The sequence below is a fragment of the Nannospalax galili genome, unplaced genomic scaffold, assembly GCF_000622305.1.
Source record: "Nannospalax galili isolate Female #2095 unplaced genomic scaffold, S.galili_v1.0 scaffold207, whole genome shotgun sequence".
NCBI lineage: Eukaryota > Metazoa > Chordata > Mammalia > Rodentia > Spalacidae > Nannospalax > Nannospalax galili.
This window is the reverse complement of record NW_008358517.1, coordinates 4,554,618-4,573,108: the sequence shown is the minus strand read 5'-3', so window position 1 is coordinate 4,573,108 and position 18,491 is coordinate 4,554,618. Positions and strand designations below refer to the sequence as shown.

The window sequence follows — 18,491 nt, the reverse complement described above, 5'->3', positions numbered from 1 at the left end:
CCCCCCCCCCCCCCCCCCCCCTCCTAAGCAAGCCAGGATGAAAGTAAAACAATAACCAAGGTGTTCGAGCAGGAAACAAAAAGAGCAGCCACCAAGATGTCAACAAAGATCTGCAGACAGAAGGAGACTTGAGGGACAGTAGAGCCAGCAGTATAAGAACACTCAGGCCTTTGCACTTGGCGGTGACAGGCGAGGAGTGGAGGGAGGCCTCAAGAAAAGGCAAGGGCTGACAGCAGATGGAGAGGGGGGCAGAACCTGAACGACGAAGGCTAGGATTCTATCAAGCTTCATATCCCATTTCACCACCCACACTGCAGGGTCAGGAAAGACCACCTCTTATCCCCCTGATAGAAATGGAGGGCTGTTCTCTGAAGAATCCAAAGGGTGGGCTTCACATTCAGAGAACAGGGGTAAGGATCACACCCAAAACTCTGAAGGGCTGGTATGAGTCATCACCTGCCCCAGGAGTCCCCACCCCCACCCCAACCCACCTCCACCTTTCAAATTCAGCTTTCAGAACACAGGCTTCAACACCTTCTCCTCCCTGCCCTGCCCCCACAGGAGGTATCTGCAAGTCAGCCAGTTTCAAAATTGGGCAGGCCTGTGCCTTCCTAGGCACTCACTTTGGCTGCAGGAGGCTCTTCCTAGGATGAGCTACTGGGTGTCCCATGGAGTAGTCACCCTTGACCATCCTGCTCCCATCAGCAGTGAAGTCTGCCACAGAAATGAGAATTTCTCATTCAACATTTGGAAAAAGCCTCCAACAGCCAACAAAATTCAACACACACATAAATAAGGAGCTTAGAATAAATAGAAGAAAACCTTAAATCAGCTATCCTGATATTTTCAAGAGAATAAAGCCCAAACTCAAAAAACCAAGAACTAAAGTAAGAACATCCTAAAAGGAGAAATCAAAAATGAGAAAAGTGTCTTTAAACTAAAAATAAGGCAGCAAATTTTAAGTCAGTAGGATGACTAAGAATTGAAAGAATGTCCCTGAGAGGAGAATAGAAAACAAAGATGACGGTGGAGACAACCAAGAATATCAGGAGGAACACAAGAAATCCAATGTTTGACTTAATCAAATTTCCTAGGACAAAATTATTAAAAAAAAAAAATTCCAAAACTGAAAGGCTGAGTTTCCAGATAAAAAGTTTCATAAAACCTAAAACAAGGACTTAAAATATAAAATATCAGAAACCCAAGGATAGAGAGAAGATTCTAGAAGCTTCCAGAAAGAAAAATAGGTCAACTATGAGACATCCAACACTGGAAGCCTGCCTCTCTAATCAAAAGCAAACCAACAAGGCATGGTGGCAAAGGCCTGTAATCGCAGCTACTTGCGAAGCTAACACAGGAGGATTGGGGGTTCCGTCTAGAACTTCTTGGTCATCATGATAAGACCCTGCCTCAAATTAAAATTTTGAAGTAAGAGAGTGGTTGATGGTTTAAGCTGCTGCAGACATTTGCCCTGGGTTCAACACCGAGAGAGAGAGAGAGAGAGAGAGAGAGAGAGAGAGAATGAATATGAATATGAATATGAATATGAATGAGTGAATGAATGCCTCCACTTCTAAGGGAAACTTGTTTTCAACCCAGAATTCAGAATCAAGCCAAACCAGCCATCAGCTAGGCTGAGACAGAGGACTGCCAAGAATGGGTTCAATAACAGACAGCAAAGCAAATAGAAATAAAGAACTTTGAACAGGGGCTGGGAAGATAGCTCAGCGGTCTTCCAGAGGACCTGGGTTCGATTCTTAGCACCGTCCTTAACTCCAGTTCCAGGGGAATCCGAAGCCCTCTTCTGACCTCCGCGGCATTGCATGACACAGACAGAGTGAGTTCCAGGCCAGCTGGCTCTACAGTGAGAACCTGACTCAGAAAAATGAAAGCTAACCAAAGTTCTAGAAACAAGATGGTGTTGGGTGTTTTTTTTTTTTTTTTTTTTTTTTTTTTGGAATAAAAAAAAAAAAAAAAAAAAAAACTTTGAACAAACAAACGTAAAGAGATCTTAAACTATTATCCAGGAAAGAAACATGGCCCCACTTGGCCCCCAAGAGTGAGGATGTGGACTTTCTCCTGATCCCCAGTTTCAGCTTGGGTCCGGTAAGATGCTCCAACACAGGAGAAAAAGAAGAGACTGATGTCCTCAGTGGAAAACAGTAAGAGACCGTCTGACAAGATCAGAACAGGAGCCGCAAAGTTTGACTCCCCAGAGAGTCACTAGCAAGTCAGGATGTAAAGGTTGACTCCAAGGGAAGCGGGACGATAACAGAGGAACTGACATGTCTGACAGGTCGGCCTGATACTTGTTCTTTATCTGAAGGACTTTTCCAGGTACACTCAACAGTTCAAAAGATCAACTAGAAAAAATTATGAGAGTAAACAAGTAAAATTACATAAGAAAAGGAATGTTGGGCTGGGGAGATAGCTTGGTCAGTGAAGTGGTCATGTATGCATGTCTCTGTGTATGTGTCTGTTTGTCTATATATGTGAGTGCATGTCTGTGTGTGCATGCATGCCTGCTGTGTATGTATGTGGGCCTGAGTTCAATGCCCGGAGCCCGCAAAAAAAAGCTGGACGGTAAGGACAGGGCATGATTCTGTGTTCTTATAATCCCAGTTGGGGTCCTGGACAGACAGTTACGCTACTAGGTGAGCTCCAGGCTGAAGAGAGACTCAGAAAATAAGGTGGAAGGCTCCCGAGAAAAGACGTTGAAGGATATCCTTTGGTCTCCACATACATCTTCACATGTACACACACACACACACACACACACACACACACACTCACACAGACAGACACACACAGCATGCACACACACAGAAGTGTAAACGTGGCATTCTGCTTAGCTTAGCTGTCCACAATATTACACAGTCACACTGTGTGGCAGAGCGTATGTGAAAACACAAACCGAAATTCAGAACTGAGAACAGACCGGGAGGGGGTCCTCCAGGAGAAATGGGGCTCCACTGAGGATACTTTCTCCTGATCCCCGATTTCAGTCTGGGTCCAGGCTTAGACTGCTAAATCAAGGCATGGCACTTTAAGACTATTAGTTAGCAAAGTCTAAAGATAGCTAAGAACATAATATTAACAATAACTGCTCTAAGAAACAGGACTGAGGAGTAAGGCGAAATGTAAGAAAAGATCGTTGCATTTTTATTAAAAGTCCAGTGGAATTAGTTGATACAAAAGGTGTGTATATATGTATGTGCATGCATGTCTATACGTGTGAATGCATGCCTGTGTGTGCATACACATCTCTGTGTGCATGAAGTGCATATATGCATGTGTCTGTGTGTACATGCATGTCTGTGCATGCATGCATATTTCTGTATGTATGCATGTCTATTCATGTATGCATGTCTCTGTGTATGTGTCTGTTTGTCTATATATGTGAGTGCATGTCTGTGTGTGCATGCATGCCTCTGTGTATGTGTGTGCATACATGTCTGTGTGTGCATGCATGTCTCTGTGTATGGACACATGTCTGTGCATGCATGCATGTCTTTGCATGTGCATGCATGTCTGTGTGTGCATGCATGTTTGTGTGTATAAGACTGGGATTGATTTTCATTTGCAGTATTCTCCATATTTTGTCACTCCAGGTTTAATTTTTTCTTTGACTCAAGTGATACTTGACAGAATTTTTTAATGTTTCTAAGAATTAGAGAAATAAGCACACAGAAATAAACAAGTGCCTTCAAATTATAACAAATTCTCTGAAAAATATATCTGAACTCAGAATTAACAGATGCTATGGTCTGAATGCATCTGTCAAAGTTCATGTGTTGGAAACCATCCCCAATGCAACAGGGGTGGGAGACGGGGCTTAACGGGAAGAAAGCTGTTAGTTGAGGCTCTACCCTCATGACCATCAGACTGACGTTTTCCGGGGATTTTCCGGGGAGCAGGTTAGTTATCACAGGGCTGCTTTGTTATAAAGTGAGCCTGGCCGCTCTTTCTCCCGTGCTCTTACTCGCTGTGCCTGTCCACCTTCCACCATGCTCTGACACAGCACAAAGGCCCTTGCCAGTGCAGGCACCTGTTCCCAGAATGTGAGTCAATAAATCTGCTCTTTGTACATTACCCTGTTGTAGGTATTTTGCTACAGTAAAAATACATGAAGATAATAGGTGAGCCCTTATGACAGAGAGGAGGCTGGGCGGGGAGTATGGAAACATGGTGGAGCCTTGAAGCACAAGGTAGATGTCTTAGGGAAGCTGGTAACAGCTTAGTGACTAGGCCAACTGACTCTCCTGACAGCTTCTTGGGCCCCTTCAGAGGAAACACCTACACTTAGACCCAGCAGCCAACTCCACCCTCTGTGTGATGATGAGGCAAAAACCCTCCTTAAAGACAGTGGCACTTCCCCAAACACCCAGGTCTGCACCCCACATAGCACATCTTTCACACTCCAGCCCACTCCACACAGTCACCCAATCACACAGTCACCTCAGAACAAGGGAGAGTCCACATGACACTACCTGAACAGAAAGAGCCATCCCTGGGTCAAAAGGGCACACACAAAAAGGAAGTGAAATATGATGAAACTGGGTCACTTGACAATTCAGAAATGTAACCCAACCTGGATAATTAATGCCTGCAACAGAAAACAAGGTTGCTGTGCTGGCCTCTGAGGGGATGAAGCCACCATGGGTATTAGGGGGAAAAAAATCAGCTTCCTTTTCTGAAGCCAGCTGTGTGGGAGATGATAAGGTTCCCACTGGAGAAATGAGCTAACCTGGTCTTTTAAGACAAGGTTTCTCAGACTGTGTGGCATGACGGAATATGAGGGTCTTGAAAAATCTGGCAACAGTGAACAGTTTCTAACACACAGCAACCAAACATTAATTCAAAGTTACATATGTAATGAATCCTAAGTGTTTCCAGCAGTGCCTGCTCATGTTGTTTAACATTTCACCACAGCCTCGGTTCTGAACACACCACACACACACACACACGCACACACACAGAGTCAACAAATGCTGCCTGAAACACAGCACAGATTCCAGATGCTCTATTATGGGTTGCTGTGTTGTACTATAGAAACTTTTCTACTTTTCTAGAAACATACTGATTTCATTACGGAAAACAAAGACTTAAGATTTTCCTAACATCATTTCTCAGCATGCAAGTATCAACTTAGCATATCTTTAGGTTATATTGTGTTAAAAATAGTTGATTTTTTTTTAAACCAGGCTGGCCTTGAACACACAGAGATTCTCCTGTCTTTGCCCACTCCCTCTCGGAGTGCTGGGATTAAAGGCGTGCACCACTATGCCTGGCTACAGTGGTTGATTCTTTTTTTTTTTTAATTTGTTTTTATTGAATTTTTTGTATATTTCATACAAAACATCTCAGACAATCTTAATCATCTTTATACCCCCATCCCCACTGGAACCCTCCCATAGAGCCCCTCCTGCCCCAGTTGGAGCCCATATACTCTGTCATCCCTGTTAAGGCCCACTGTGTTGTCCCCAGCCATGCCCCAGTGCAAGTCCATCACTGAGGTCTAGTCGGCTTATCTAGAGTCCCTTGTTTTAGGAAGATCAGCTCTTCTTCATCTAGCAGCAATCTGTTGCCAATATTTCTTCAGATAAGACTGGGGTCTGCTGTTCATTTTCCCAGTTCTAGGCTCCATTTTTGTCTGCCTGCGTTTGCATGGGACTTGTATATGCTGACAAGAAGATTCCACTGCCATAGAATCATATGGTGCTTGTAGGACTCTGCTTGCAGGACTCATATGGTCCTGCACCTCCTCCCTTGCTCTTACAATCTTTCTGCCCCTCTTCTGAGATGGTAACATGCGAACATTGTCTATGAACTGCCCAGACCTAAGTGACACATCTACAGTGCAACCTCTATACCTAAGGCTCATGGAACATAGAACAGGGGTAAAAAAGAGGACACTAATGAATCTCTTAATCCTCAACAACAAAGCTCCTTCATGCAGCAGAGGGCCAGGAACACAAAAGGGCAAAGCATAGAGATCAGAGTCTGCTGAAGGATAGTCCTTGGACAGAACTCCTTTATTAAATGTCACCCACCCAAGGCTCAGTGGTTGATTTTTAAAATTGCTGTTTGGGCTGGAGACACGGCTCAGCAGTTAAGAGCACTGGCTGCTCTTTCAGAGGACCTGGGTTCAAGTCCCAGCACCCATATGGTGGCTAACAACCATCCATAACTCCAGTTCCAGGAGAATCTGACACTCTCTTCTGACCTCCATGGGCACTTCACGACACAGGTGTACTTAGTTACATACAGGCAATATATTCATACACATACAGTAAAGATAATAGATAAATATTTTTAAATTGCTATTTGAATTGCTGACTTGAGTCTCATTTTTAAAAATCATGAAATGAATTTTGTCCTGGGATTAGGACAGATTTTCCAACAATCTCCAAAACGGGTCCAAACATACTTCTGCCATTTGTACTTTATATTTCTGTGACATAGTGTTCTCAGTCTTGACAATTACAAGATCAAAATATCAGCTCTGAGAAACACTAAAAATGCTCTGACCCACAGCAGCAAATACTCAGGCAAGATTTAATTATTTATTCAAAAATAAAGAAGTATATCTATCTCAGTATGCAAATTCCCTTTGTCTTAAATAAGTAGTAAAATTATGTCTATACCAAAGAATTGTTTTAAAACCAATTTCCTTATGATTTATTATGAGTAAATATTAGATTTGAGTATTTATTTCATACATCCATGAGCTAGGTCACGGAGCAATCCTCAACCCCCACCCCTCACCCCATCATCCCCAGCATGCATTCTTCAGAAATCTGCAAGCACTGAGCACCAGCACAGCTGGTTCTGCACCACCACTACGCCCGCACCCTGCAGCAGTCTGTGGCTTGGTCCCAGAGCAGCCTACCTGGGTATTCTGCCTGGGGGAGAGGGCTGCAGGCCCATCAAACCCAGCACAGTCCTGTTATCCAGAGACCCAGCCTGTGGGCACCCTCAGTGATCCTCACATTGATTAATGACAACCCCAAACATTGTCATCATCTGAGTCACCGCCCCCACCTGCCAAATGATTCAGTCCTCTCAGATTTCGACCCACAATCCTCCTTGAATCCATTTCCTCTTTCCCACTGCCTATGCCCATACCACACAGGCTCTGCAGTGGTGTCCCAGTTGATCCCCAGCCCCTGGCTCTTCACATGCAGTAATGAATGGAAAGCTGGCAGGCAGCATCTGACAGGAGTGTAGCATACAGTTCTAAGCTACAGAGACACTGCCTCTCCCTGGCCACCCAGCTCCAGACATACGGCAAACACCTGAGGCTCATTCCCACCACAAGACCTTTGCATGTGCTCTTTCCCCTGCCTGGAGCACTGCACTCCAGAATTACTTGCTCCAATCACTCTCTGACTTGCTCTTCCAAGCACCTGCTCAGAATCACTGCTGGCTACTGCAGTACCTTACTGTCCCGGATAGAGTTTCCTTTACAACATCTATCTCCCCTCAACATTCCATCTATTTATTGTCTTTTTTCTACCACTTGCCTGACTTCCACCACTTCCACCACCAACATATACTTTCTCTGAGAACAGGAATCTTATACTTCGGTATACTGCATGCAGTCCTACCACCCATCGGTAGAAAAACACACAGCAGAGACTCAATATTGATAGCAGATTTTGAATGGCTATCTTGAAAGGAAAGGAAGGATATGTATGCCAGACCTGGTGGCACAAGGCTGCAACCCCAGCTAGTTGCAGGCTAAGGCAGAAGGATCACAAGTTCAAGGCTAGCCTGGACAACTAATCCAGACCTCAGAAATGGAAAAGGCTGGATATGTAGTTCTGTGGTAGGGCATTTGCCTAGCACATGTGAAGCCCTAGGTCCAATCCCCAGGACCGCTGGGTGGAGATACTGCATCATCCTAAGTAACCACTTCATAAACCAACCTCACCTCTGTCACTTTCCCAGTAATAAGACTACCTCCCCTCTCTGTGTCTCTGTCTCTATATAGAGAAATTCATGACTGCTACTGTGTACTCTGTGCTTCCATAAATTAACTTGGTGGACAGTATATACTATATATCAGTTCAATTGCACTTTTTACATATTAACAATCCCAATTCCCACACCCCCTTGCCTTGATCTCTTCTGTCACTCCACCTGAATAACCATGGACAGGAGACTTTATAAAGAACAGAGAGGTTTGCTTGACTATGGTTCTGGTGCCTGGGAAGTGCAGGACCTGGTGCCAACATCAGGTGAGGGCTTCTTGCTGCAGCACAACATGGCAGAAGGTGTCATGGGGGGACACAGAGCAAGCACCAGCTCAGGGCCCACTTTCGTTCCAGGGGTCTTTCCCTCATGACCTCACCTTACATCCTATATCATCTCTCAAAGTCCCAGATTCCAAATTCAATTAACATGAATTTGAGGGTACGTTTGTAATGTGAACTTTTAGGGGGCACATTCAAAGCATAGCACCCCTCACCCACTGCCTAATGAAGCCTCATTGCTTCCTGGCCTCTGTGTGGCAGTTTAGCTCTCCCAGCAGACCCATCTTAGATATGTTGACTGAGTTGTTTCTCCCCCAGGGATCAGACCCTGTCTCAGTCATCCGTCTGTCCCCAGTGGCTAGGGATAATGACACACCTCATTTATTTGTACACATTTGGATCAATCAGACAACTTGAGAACATGCATGAGCAGTAACAGGACAAAAAGACAGCAAAGCCAGATGGGGCAGAGGGAAAGTTATTACCTCAATCTATGCAAAATCACTGGCGATAAGAGGTGGCTCTGAGGTTCACAGCTGCTGCAGCACAGAGGAAAACTTGATCAGTTTCAAGACTGAGCATTGATCTGGTAAGATCAGTCCTGCTTTTGCTGGTGCCCAGGACGAAGGCTGAGAGAAAACTGCACAAAGAGCCACTGTGTACACCAAGAAGCATGCTGAGGTCATTGCTCAAGAAACATTTGCTGAAGGCTCAGTATCTAAAGGGCCATAGCTATTTTTAATGCACTGAGTCCTTTCTACTTTGCAGGCCCTTCTTAAGCCAGCCCCACACTAGAAGATTCTAACAGCTCACCCAGATTCATCAAACCCTGCTGAACATCAGCCCTTCAGATCCCACATCAGTCCAGGCATCCCACATCAACGTCCACTGCCTAAAACATACCCTCCAGGTGAGGCAGATAAGAGAACAGTTATTCTGAGAGCATCCAGGGCCCACTCCCTGTTTACTCCTGAGTTCATCCTATGTACAAAGTTTTTCACATTGACCTCACTTTCAGAATTTCACCCTTTCTTTTAAGCCTATACAACACATTGCACAAAGCTTTCAGTAATAGTCAAAGCTCCCAGATCTCCACTTTGCTCTAAACTATTAAGTCCTGGGAGACAGCGATAAAGCAAGGAATTTGGACTGGTCCAGTTAAGAAGCTAAAAATAAATAAATAAATAAATAAATAAATAAATAAATAAAACCTATTGAAGCAGAAACAGCCACCTCCCAACTACAGTGTTTTCACTCTATCCTGGAATACATACGAGTACTTCTGTAATACTGGAAAATTACAACTGTCTCATGGTATTCTTTATTGTGATTCAGTAGACAAAATACTGGTTATGGACATGGGCATGGACTGATGTCAGCCCTGTGCCTCTTACCAAGAACTACTGTGTGTCTAACGAGGTGGTGACTAGTCACATGTAGCTCTTTAAATTTATATTTAAATTAAATTAAGAATACATTCACTGAAGGGCTGGGGAGAAGCCTCAGTGGGTAAAGGGCTTGCTGTACAAGTATGAGGACCCAAGTTCAGGTCCCCAGCACCTACATAAAAAGCCAGACATGGTGGCACATGCCTATAAACCCAGTGCTAGGTGTATAAGCAAACCAGGCAGATCCCAGGGCCTCACCACAGCCAACCTAATTGAAAATGAAAGCTCCAAGTCAGGGAGAGACAATGCCTCAAAAAATGAGTTGAAAGTCATGGAGGAAGACACCCAATGTGGACCTCTGGTTCCCAGACACACCCTCAGTGTACACACTCACAGACACACAGACACACACACACACACCTGCATACACACAGGTAAATTTTTTTCAGGATACACTCATTGAGTCATTTTAGTCACACTGTATGTGTTCAATAGTTCCAAGAGCCTACTGGTTACTGTCGGTTACTTGCCCAGAGTAAGTGTACCGCAAGTTCCTCATGGCAAATATTCTATTGAACAGTACAGCCAGAAGCCACCCCTGGTGGCTCCATTCACTCCAGTGGGCCTCAGTTCCCTTTTGAGTAAAATGAGAACAACACATACAGCTCATGTAAACCACAAGATGTAAATGATAGGCTGGGCACGGTGGCACACACCTTTAAAGCCCAGCACTTGGGAGACAGAGGCAGGTCAATCTCTGAGTTTGAGGCTAGCCTAGTCTATACAGCAAGTTCCAAGCAAACCAGTGCTATATAATGAGACCCTGTCTTAAACAACAGCAGCAACAACAAAAGATGTAAATGAGGTGCTAAATGTGAAAATCTTTTACAATAATTGTAGTCACTTGGGGCTGGAGAGTTGGCTTAGTGGTTAAGAGCACTGGACACTCTTGCAGAGGACCCAGGTTCAATTTCCAGCATCCACATGGCAGCTAACAACTATCTTAACTCCAGTTCCAGGGGCTCCAACGCCCTCTTCTGACCTCCGAGGGCATTTCATGACACAGGTGCACTTACACACATGAAAGTAATACACTCAAAATAAAAAATAATAAATAAAATGTTTTTTTAAATAGTAATTGCAGTCACTATATTGGCCAAACCACTAAAGTTATAGTTTTATGACTTCCCTGGGTGAGACTGGGATGCTGGAGGCTAAGGAGATCACTGAGATGCGGCTGTAACTCAACGTAAGGACACACAGTAGCTGGAGTTGCCCAGGATGGAAACATTATGAGGGCTCACAACTTCATAAAGCACCCAAACCTGGTGGTTCTCAAACTTGAGTGTGTTGAGCTGCGGAAGACCCAGCCATCCAGAGATTCCCATTCAGCAGGTGTGGGGTGGAACCTGCTGAATTTACATCTCTAACCAGCAGCAGCTGATGCTGCTGGTCCACTTCCAGGACCTTGCTCTAAAGCAAGCAAGAGGAACGTTCAGAGCAAGGAGTGGGAGGATGGGCAGAACAACACAGAACACGTGCCTGACATCAAGTGAGAGGTGGGACACGCCACCCTCTCATCAACCCACAGGTGGCACTCCAAGGCCTCTCAATGGGTCCTACTTGCATTCCAGACCTCGCCCAAGGTCTCCTGCCCGTATAACCATCTTAACCAGTCCAACTTACTGCATTTTAATAGTTTCACAGGGGTGCGGTCACATAATGCATGATGCTCTAAGGAGAAAATCTTCTGCATAAATTTTTGGTCGCCAATGGTGAGTTCAATGCTTAAGCACATCAGAGTAGCTGTCTAGGCTGCAGAGGCAATGTGACCCCTGAAGAGGGGCCATTAAGTTTCAGTATTGTGACCAGCAAGAAGACTTGGGAGACAGGCATTCTGTTCCCTCCCTTTCCAATTCAAAGCAACTATCAAGTGTGTACAAAACCCATATTACCACCTACCACTCCTCTTACCAAAAAACAAAGCTTCTCCCCAGACTTGTGCCTGATCTTTTCTAACAGCTCTACTAATAGTAAATAATAATAGACACACATGGAAACTACTTAAATCAATATCAGCTTGCAAGTGGATAAACAAATTGTGGTACACGCCCTCCGGAAGAGGCATACTACTCAGCAATGATAAAAAAAAAAAAAAGAACACATAGCTGATGTACATAGGAGGGATGACACTCAAAACGATGTGGACTAGGTGAAGACAGACACAAAAGACACCAGGATATAAGATATCATTACATGGACCATTGGGAAACATAAGTGACATCTATTATACTGCAAAGAAGATCAGTCCTGGGGTGGGGACTGACATGAAAAGGACCAAAAATACTTTTAGGTTGATAGAATAATCTAGATCTTGACTGCCATTGAAATCATACATGTATACGTATGTGTGTGTCTATATACATATATACACTTAACTATATGCATAGAATGCCTATATTTTAATGACAATAAACTACGGCTTAACAGTTTAGAGTACTTGCTGCTCTAACAGAGCAGACTTGAGTTCTGTTCCCAGCACCCACATGGCTGCTTACAATTACCTGTAATTCTAGTTCCAGGAAATCTGGTGACCTCTTCTGGTCTCCATGAGCACTTGTATTCACATGCACATGTCCTCACACAGGTACACACAAATGTATATAATTAAAAATAAATCTTTAAAAAATATTTATTACTTTTATTTTCTACATTTGAGTGAGTATATTGCCTGCATGCATGTAAGTGCACTTGTGTGGCTCAATGCCCACAGAGGTTAGAAGAGGGCATTGGGTCTCCTGGAACTGGAGCCACAGATTGCTGTTAGCTGCCATGTGGGTACTGGGAACTGAACCTGGATCCTCTTCAAGAACAGCCAGGGCTCTTAACCACTGAGCCATTTCTCCAGCCCCCAAAATAAATAAATCTTTTAAAAAATATTTTATTAATTTTTATTTTATGTGCATGAGTGTTTTGCCTGCATGTATGTAAGTTTATTACATGTCTGTGGTATCCAGAGGCCAAGAGAGAGTGATATCAGATCTCCTGGAACTGGAGTTACTGACAGTTGTTAGCCACCATGTGGGTGTTGGGAACGAACTCGGGTCCTCTGTAAGAACAGCCACTGCTCTTAAACACTGAGCCATCTCTCCAGCTCCTAAAGAAAAATAAATTTAAGCAAACTGTCACTAGTTTCACTGAGCTCATTTCGTGCTGTGTTTAAAGCTGCAACACTAGCTGTCTGTGAGGCCGATGGGTGCCAGGCAGGTGTGGGAAGGAGATTTCCAAAATGTTCACCTGTTTTTGCTTTTTTGAACTGGAGCCTATATTAGTGATTTTAAAAGTAAATAAAAATGAAAATTAAGGAAAACAATTTCAAAAGTAAGTTCCTCATGAGTAAAATGAGAGAGCTAGCACATGCTAGGTCCCTGCATAGTCCCAGGACTACTGAACTGCCATCCATTGTATTTCCATTGTGAAAACCCTGATTCTGAAGATTGGTGGTATACACAGCCTTCATTTTATCATACCTCTCTGTGAGACCTGACTGAAAAATCAATTTGTGGCATTTCTTCATATGTGAGTATTTTTTGCAAATATATCATAGATAAGAATGTCTATATCTGATTAAAGACTATTTTCTCTTTTTAATATTTTATTATTTTTATTTTATATGTATGTGTATATTGCCTCCATGTAGGTAAGTGCCCCCATGTCGTGCAATGCCCACGGAGGACAGAAGAGGCCATCAGATCCCCTGGAACTGGAGTTTTGGACAGTTGTTAGCTGTCATGTGGGTGCTGGGATTCAAACCCAGGCCTTCTGCAAGAACAATCAGTGTTCCTAACCACTGAGCCATCTCTACAGCCCTAAAGACTGTTTTCTTTACAGTTTTGTCACCTATGTGTGCATCCTTAAATCAGTCTTGTTTAGTTTTGCATATCTTAAAATTTTAGTTTAAATTAAGTCGGTCTGCAATATAGTGAGACCCTAATTCTGTATATGCTATTTTGTGTTTATTTTATCCCAAATTACTCTTGTAAAATTCATTGTGTTATTGATTATAGCTGTATTCCCTGCTATGTTTTAGTCCATGGCAGGACTAAATGAACACTAATTTATTTATCCACCTAATATTTAGTTTATTATTTTTATTGTATGCAAATGAGTGTATTGCCTGCATTGTACCTGTGTTGTGCAATGCCTGTGGAGGTGAGAAGATGGCATCGAATCCCCTGGAGTTATGGATGACTGTTAGCTGCCATGGGGATGCTGGGAACCAAACCCGGGTCTTCTGCAAGAACAGCCAGTGCTCTTAACTGGTGAGCTGTCTCTCCAGTCCCCTATTTTAATATTTATGCACACAGTTACAGAGCATTTTTACTGTCCCTATTACCTATAGAAAAATTCACTTCAAATGCTAAACACTGTTTCTGGCAATTGCTATGCCCCAAATCAATCCTCACAACCAACACATCTACCTCTTGTCTCCTTGGGGCTTTGTGTTGCTGTTGCATCCGCTTACCTGTGCTGTGCACAGAACACTGAGAGTGCTTTAATGTGCTATTCTTTCCTTCAGTTTATTCCTTAGGGTTACAAGTCCTAGATATATCCAAACCACTCCTGTCCATCAAAGTCTGGTTTAAGCATGATCATATGAAGACCCTACAGTCTCCTCCCATCCACAGCGCCACTGGCCCACCCAACTCACAGAAAAGTGAATTATCCCTTCCAGAACTTTCTATAATGTTTACTGAATGCTAGCCGTTTGTTACAGCCATGTCTCAACTGCTGTTTTCTGAGCACAGCACTAAAATATTGCAGATCATGGGCATATAGTCAATGTCAAAACTTTTTAGTCAGATTCAAAGTCCTGAAAGCAGTTATTAGTACCTGGCACTAAGTCATTCCATTATATGTTTGAGGATGCAGTAGCACTCTACTGCTTACGATAAGATCTGGGCTTCTCTTTTTGTTTGTTTTTGAGGCAGGATCTTGCTCTATAGCTCAGTCTATTTCTAACATATTGATCTCTCCATTTTTCTCACAGAAAACAAGCTATAGCATTCCTGGGCATCAAATATTCCAGTATCATATGAGATCATCTGAAGCCAGGGATGATGGCTCATGCCTTTAGTCCTAGAACTTGGGAAGCTGAGGCAGAAGGACTGTTGTGAGTTTGAGGCCAAGGTAGGCTACTTAAAGAGTTCAAAGCCAGCCTAATCTACAGAGTAATACCCTGTTTCAAAAAACAAAAGGAAAAAAAAAAAAGAAGAAACAAAGACCATTTGACCATTTGAAAAGAAATACATTTTTAAAGTTACAGCCCTTGAAAAGTATTTTAACCCCAGAGAGACTAATAAAAATTTTTCAAAACTTTTATGACATTAATAAATGCATCCTCATAGACTCCAATAGATTATAACACAAAAGTAACAAGTATTTCAGAATTTGAAGAGTAGGGCTGTTAAGTTTCTGAATGCTTTATTTCTGTGCTAGCCGCATTCCACGCACACATTTTCCATCAGAGTGATAAGTCAAATGAATAGAAACAACACTCTTGAATAACTTTAATTATATCTTTCAATTACTTATGTAAAAAATAGTTTCAACGGTTGTTCTTAAATAATATGTCATGGGAGGCCTAGAGAGACGGCACAGTATGTAATGTGCCTGCCACATGAACAGGAGGACGTAAGTTCAGATCCCCAGCACCCACAGAAAAGCTCGGAGTGGTGGCGCACATCTGTAACTCCAGCACTCAGAATAGAGACAGGCCCATGGACCAGCAGGCTCATGGACCAGCAGGGCTGACCACACTGATGAGCTCCAGGTTGAATGAGGGATCATCTCAAAAAACTAAGGTGGAGAATAATTCAAGAGGACACCAACCATCAACCTCTGACATCTACTATGTACACACACATGCATATGTACCTGTAGCACTTATAAACACCTACACAAACTATGCATACATCCCATTCTCTCACAGACAAACATACAAGAATACATCACAGGAAAAATGTTTGCAACTTATTACACTAATTAAGCTAAAATCTTTCCTATAAAAAGAGCTCCTATAAATCAATAAGTAAAAGATCAATGCCTCATCAGGCATAGTGGTGCACGCCTTTAATCCCAGCACTTGGGAGGCAGAGGCAGGCGGATCTCTGTGAGTTCAAGGCCAGCCTGGTCTACCTAGTGAGTTCCAGGACACCTGGGGCTACAGGGAAACCCTGTCTCAAAAAGACCAAAAAAGAAAAAAAAAATCAATGTCTCAAGCAAAAAAACAGACAAGGGTTATTGGTAAATAGGCATTTCAGAAAAAAAGAAAGATAATTATAGTAGCTCCTGAACACAAGAAAAATATTCAGTCTCAGATAAATGTAAATGTAAAATCATATTGAGATACCCTTTCCACCTATTAGATTCCCAAGATTAAAAAAATTTATAAAATCTTCAAAGATTATAAGAGCCAGTGGTGGTTCATGACCATAAAGGAACAGCATTCCAGGCTTCTGGGAAATTGCTTATATGAACTTACAGCAATGGTGACAGCATGCACAAGACCCAAACAAAGTCAATCAGACAAAAACCCAGCATAAAACTGGGGAAATGGGAAGGAGGCCCCAGTCTTAGCTGAGGAACTACTGGCAGCTGATCACTGCTGGGTGAGAGAGAGTTGATCTTCTTTAAGGGAATGACGGATGCTAGACAGGCTGACCAGACTCCAGTGAGTGAACTCACACCATATGACTCCATAGGCCTTAACATACATGACAGAATGCATGAAATCCAGTGGATGGGCTATAAGAGGAGTGCAGTTAGGAGGAGGGGGTCTAAATATGATTAAGATGTATTGTATGAAATGCACAAAATTTCGTTAAAAAATATATAGTGAAAAAAGATCTTAGCAAGAGCATAGAGAAGCAACCATGCTTACCGGCTGTGGTATATTAAGTTGGCAGACCCCAAGGAAGGGCAATATGGTGATGCCCACTGAGATCACAAGTACACATCCCCTTTGACCCAGCAACTTAGCTATAAAGACACTTTACATACACATGTAGGAGACTCTTAGGTATGACATCACAGATGCAAGCGCTGGGGAATCACCTCAGTGCCATAGGGGACAGGTTGGATGATCTGAGGTGTCCTTGCAAATAAATTCTATGCATTTGAAAAACAAGGGCGTGATCACCAAGACACCTGGAGAATATTCACCATAGTACTCCATGCTTTTGCTGAAACAGACACTAACTGAAAAGATGTTCAGAAACCCAGAAGACCTGTGGCTTGTGGGAGGAAGCCAGGTAGCTGGGGACCCGCGTGGGAAAGCAATTTTCAAAGGAAAACAGATTTTCAAAGTGTTTACATTTTTGTACCTTCAAACTTTTGAACTGTGGAAGTTGTCTTTTTAAAATAAATAAAACTTTAAATTAAAAAAAACCTTTAAAAACATGCCGCTCCTTGGTAAAATAAGTGAGACAGGGTCCTAAGACTGGGTTTCCTGTCCAGCCAAGCACTACATAATATAACCTTATTTAAAGCCTTGAGCAACTTTATAATAAGATAGAGTTGGAATAAACTCTAGAAACACCAGTAGCTGAGAGATCCGAAGTTAATGAGCACTTCGAGACCATGACAAGACATGGCTCGTTTTTAAGAGTAAACCAAGACTCCTAAGAATCTGCAGAAAAGCCCTTCCCTCTTCACATTGCTCAAGTTAATCTAGAAAATGACAGGCTATGTATCTCTAATGCATTTATTTCTTTCCCAACTTCGGGATTAAGAAATCTGTCTTGTAAACCGGTAGCTTAGTGAAATTGCTTATTCTGCACGGCGGGGGTCATGTTTGTTCGGAAGACACCTAGCAAACACGGTTTTTCTGGGCCCTCTGCTCACTGGTAGTGGAATGCTGGGCATGTCCTTCAGGGAAGGAGCCGGACACTGCAGGGTCCTTATCTGCGCAGAACACTTGGGAGAGACAAACCTGTTGATCCGGGGCTCTTACGAGAACATTCTTGTGTATACCCCTCTGGAGTTCACAAGAAAATACTGTGTCCTCGCCGACCCCCACCGCTGTGCACACCTGGGGGGCGGGGCGATGGGCATAATCCACCTGTTTGTTTACCTCCTGCGTTCTCTGCTGGGACCTAAGACGTAAACCCAGCCCTCCAGGGGAAGGGAAAACAAATCATTCGGCGCCCATCTCTGATGGCTGAGGAAGGCAGCAGCGTTGAGCGTGTACCTAAAACAGGTCCAGATATACCTCCGTGGCGTGCGAAAATTCATCCAAGTTCAAGCAACACTGCACCGGCATACCTGAAATTTTCGTACAGGTCAAACAAAGACCTGCGAGTTTAGAAAGCCAGGGCCGAAGTTTCGAGCTCTCTGGGAACATCCATAGGTTCAGGAGAGCGAGGGTCAGCCGACCACCTCCTCGCCCTGGAGGCTGGACACCCACTGGTGTCCACCTGGAGGGCGACGGCCACTCCAGGCAAGTCCATCTGGAGTAAAGTTGAAGTGGATGTCTGTCTACCTGTTTGAGGCAGGTGACCAAGCAAGTGGCTCGGGGCTGACACTCCGTCCCCCGCCTCGCCTGGTCCAGCTCGCCCTGGCCACACCCGGCCCCAGGCGCCCCAAGGTCACCTGCCCTGCCCGGGGCCCCCACCCCGCCCGAGCGCTCACCAGAACAGCAGGTTGGCACCCAGGAAGGCGAGCAGGCTGCGCAGCGGCCTCTTCCAGCTCAGGAGCTCGTCGGCGCGGCCGCCCAGCCACAGCACCGGCTCCCCCAGCAGCCAGGTCACCGCGGCGGCCACCCGGCCCGCGGCCTCGTCCACCT

At 43.9% G+C, this 18,491-nt stretch overlaps 1 protein-coding gene across 1 annotated transcript in view; it reads right to left on the bottom strand.

The window, feature by feature from the left end:
• Positions 1-18,491, bottom strand: part of LOC115068194 (reticulophagy regulator 1-like) — a 61,633-nt gene that overhangs the window by 42,712 nt on the left and 430 nt on the right. The window contains exon 2 of the mRNA XM_029557989.1: positions 18,338-18,489. Coding sequence (XP_029413849.1) covers positions 18,338-18,489 — 152 coding nt within the window. The remainder of the gene's footprint in view (positions 1-18,337; positions 18,490-18,491) is intronic.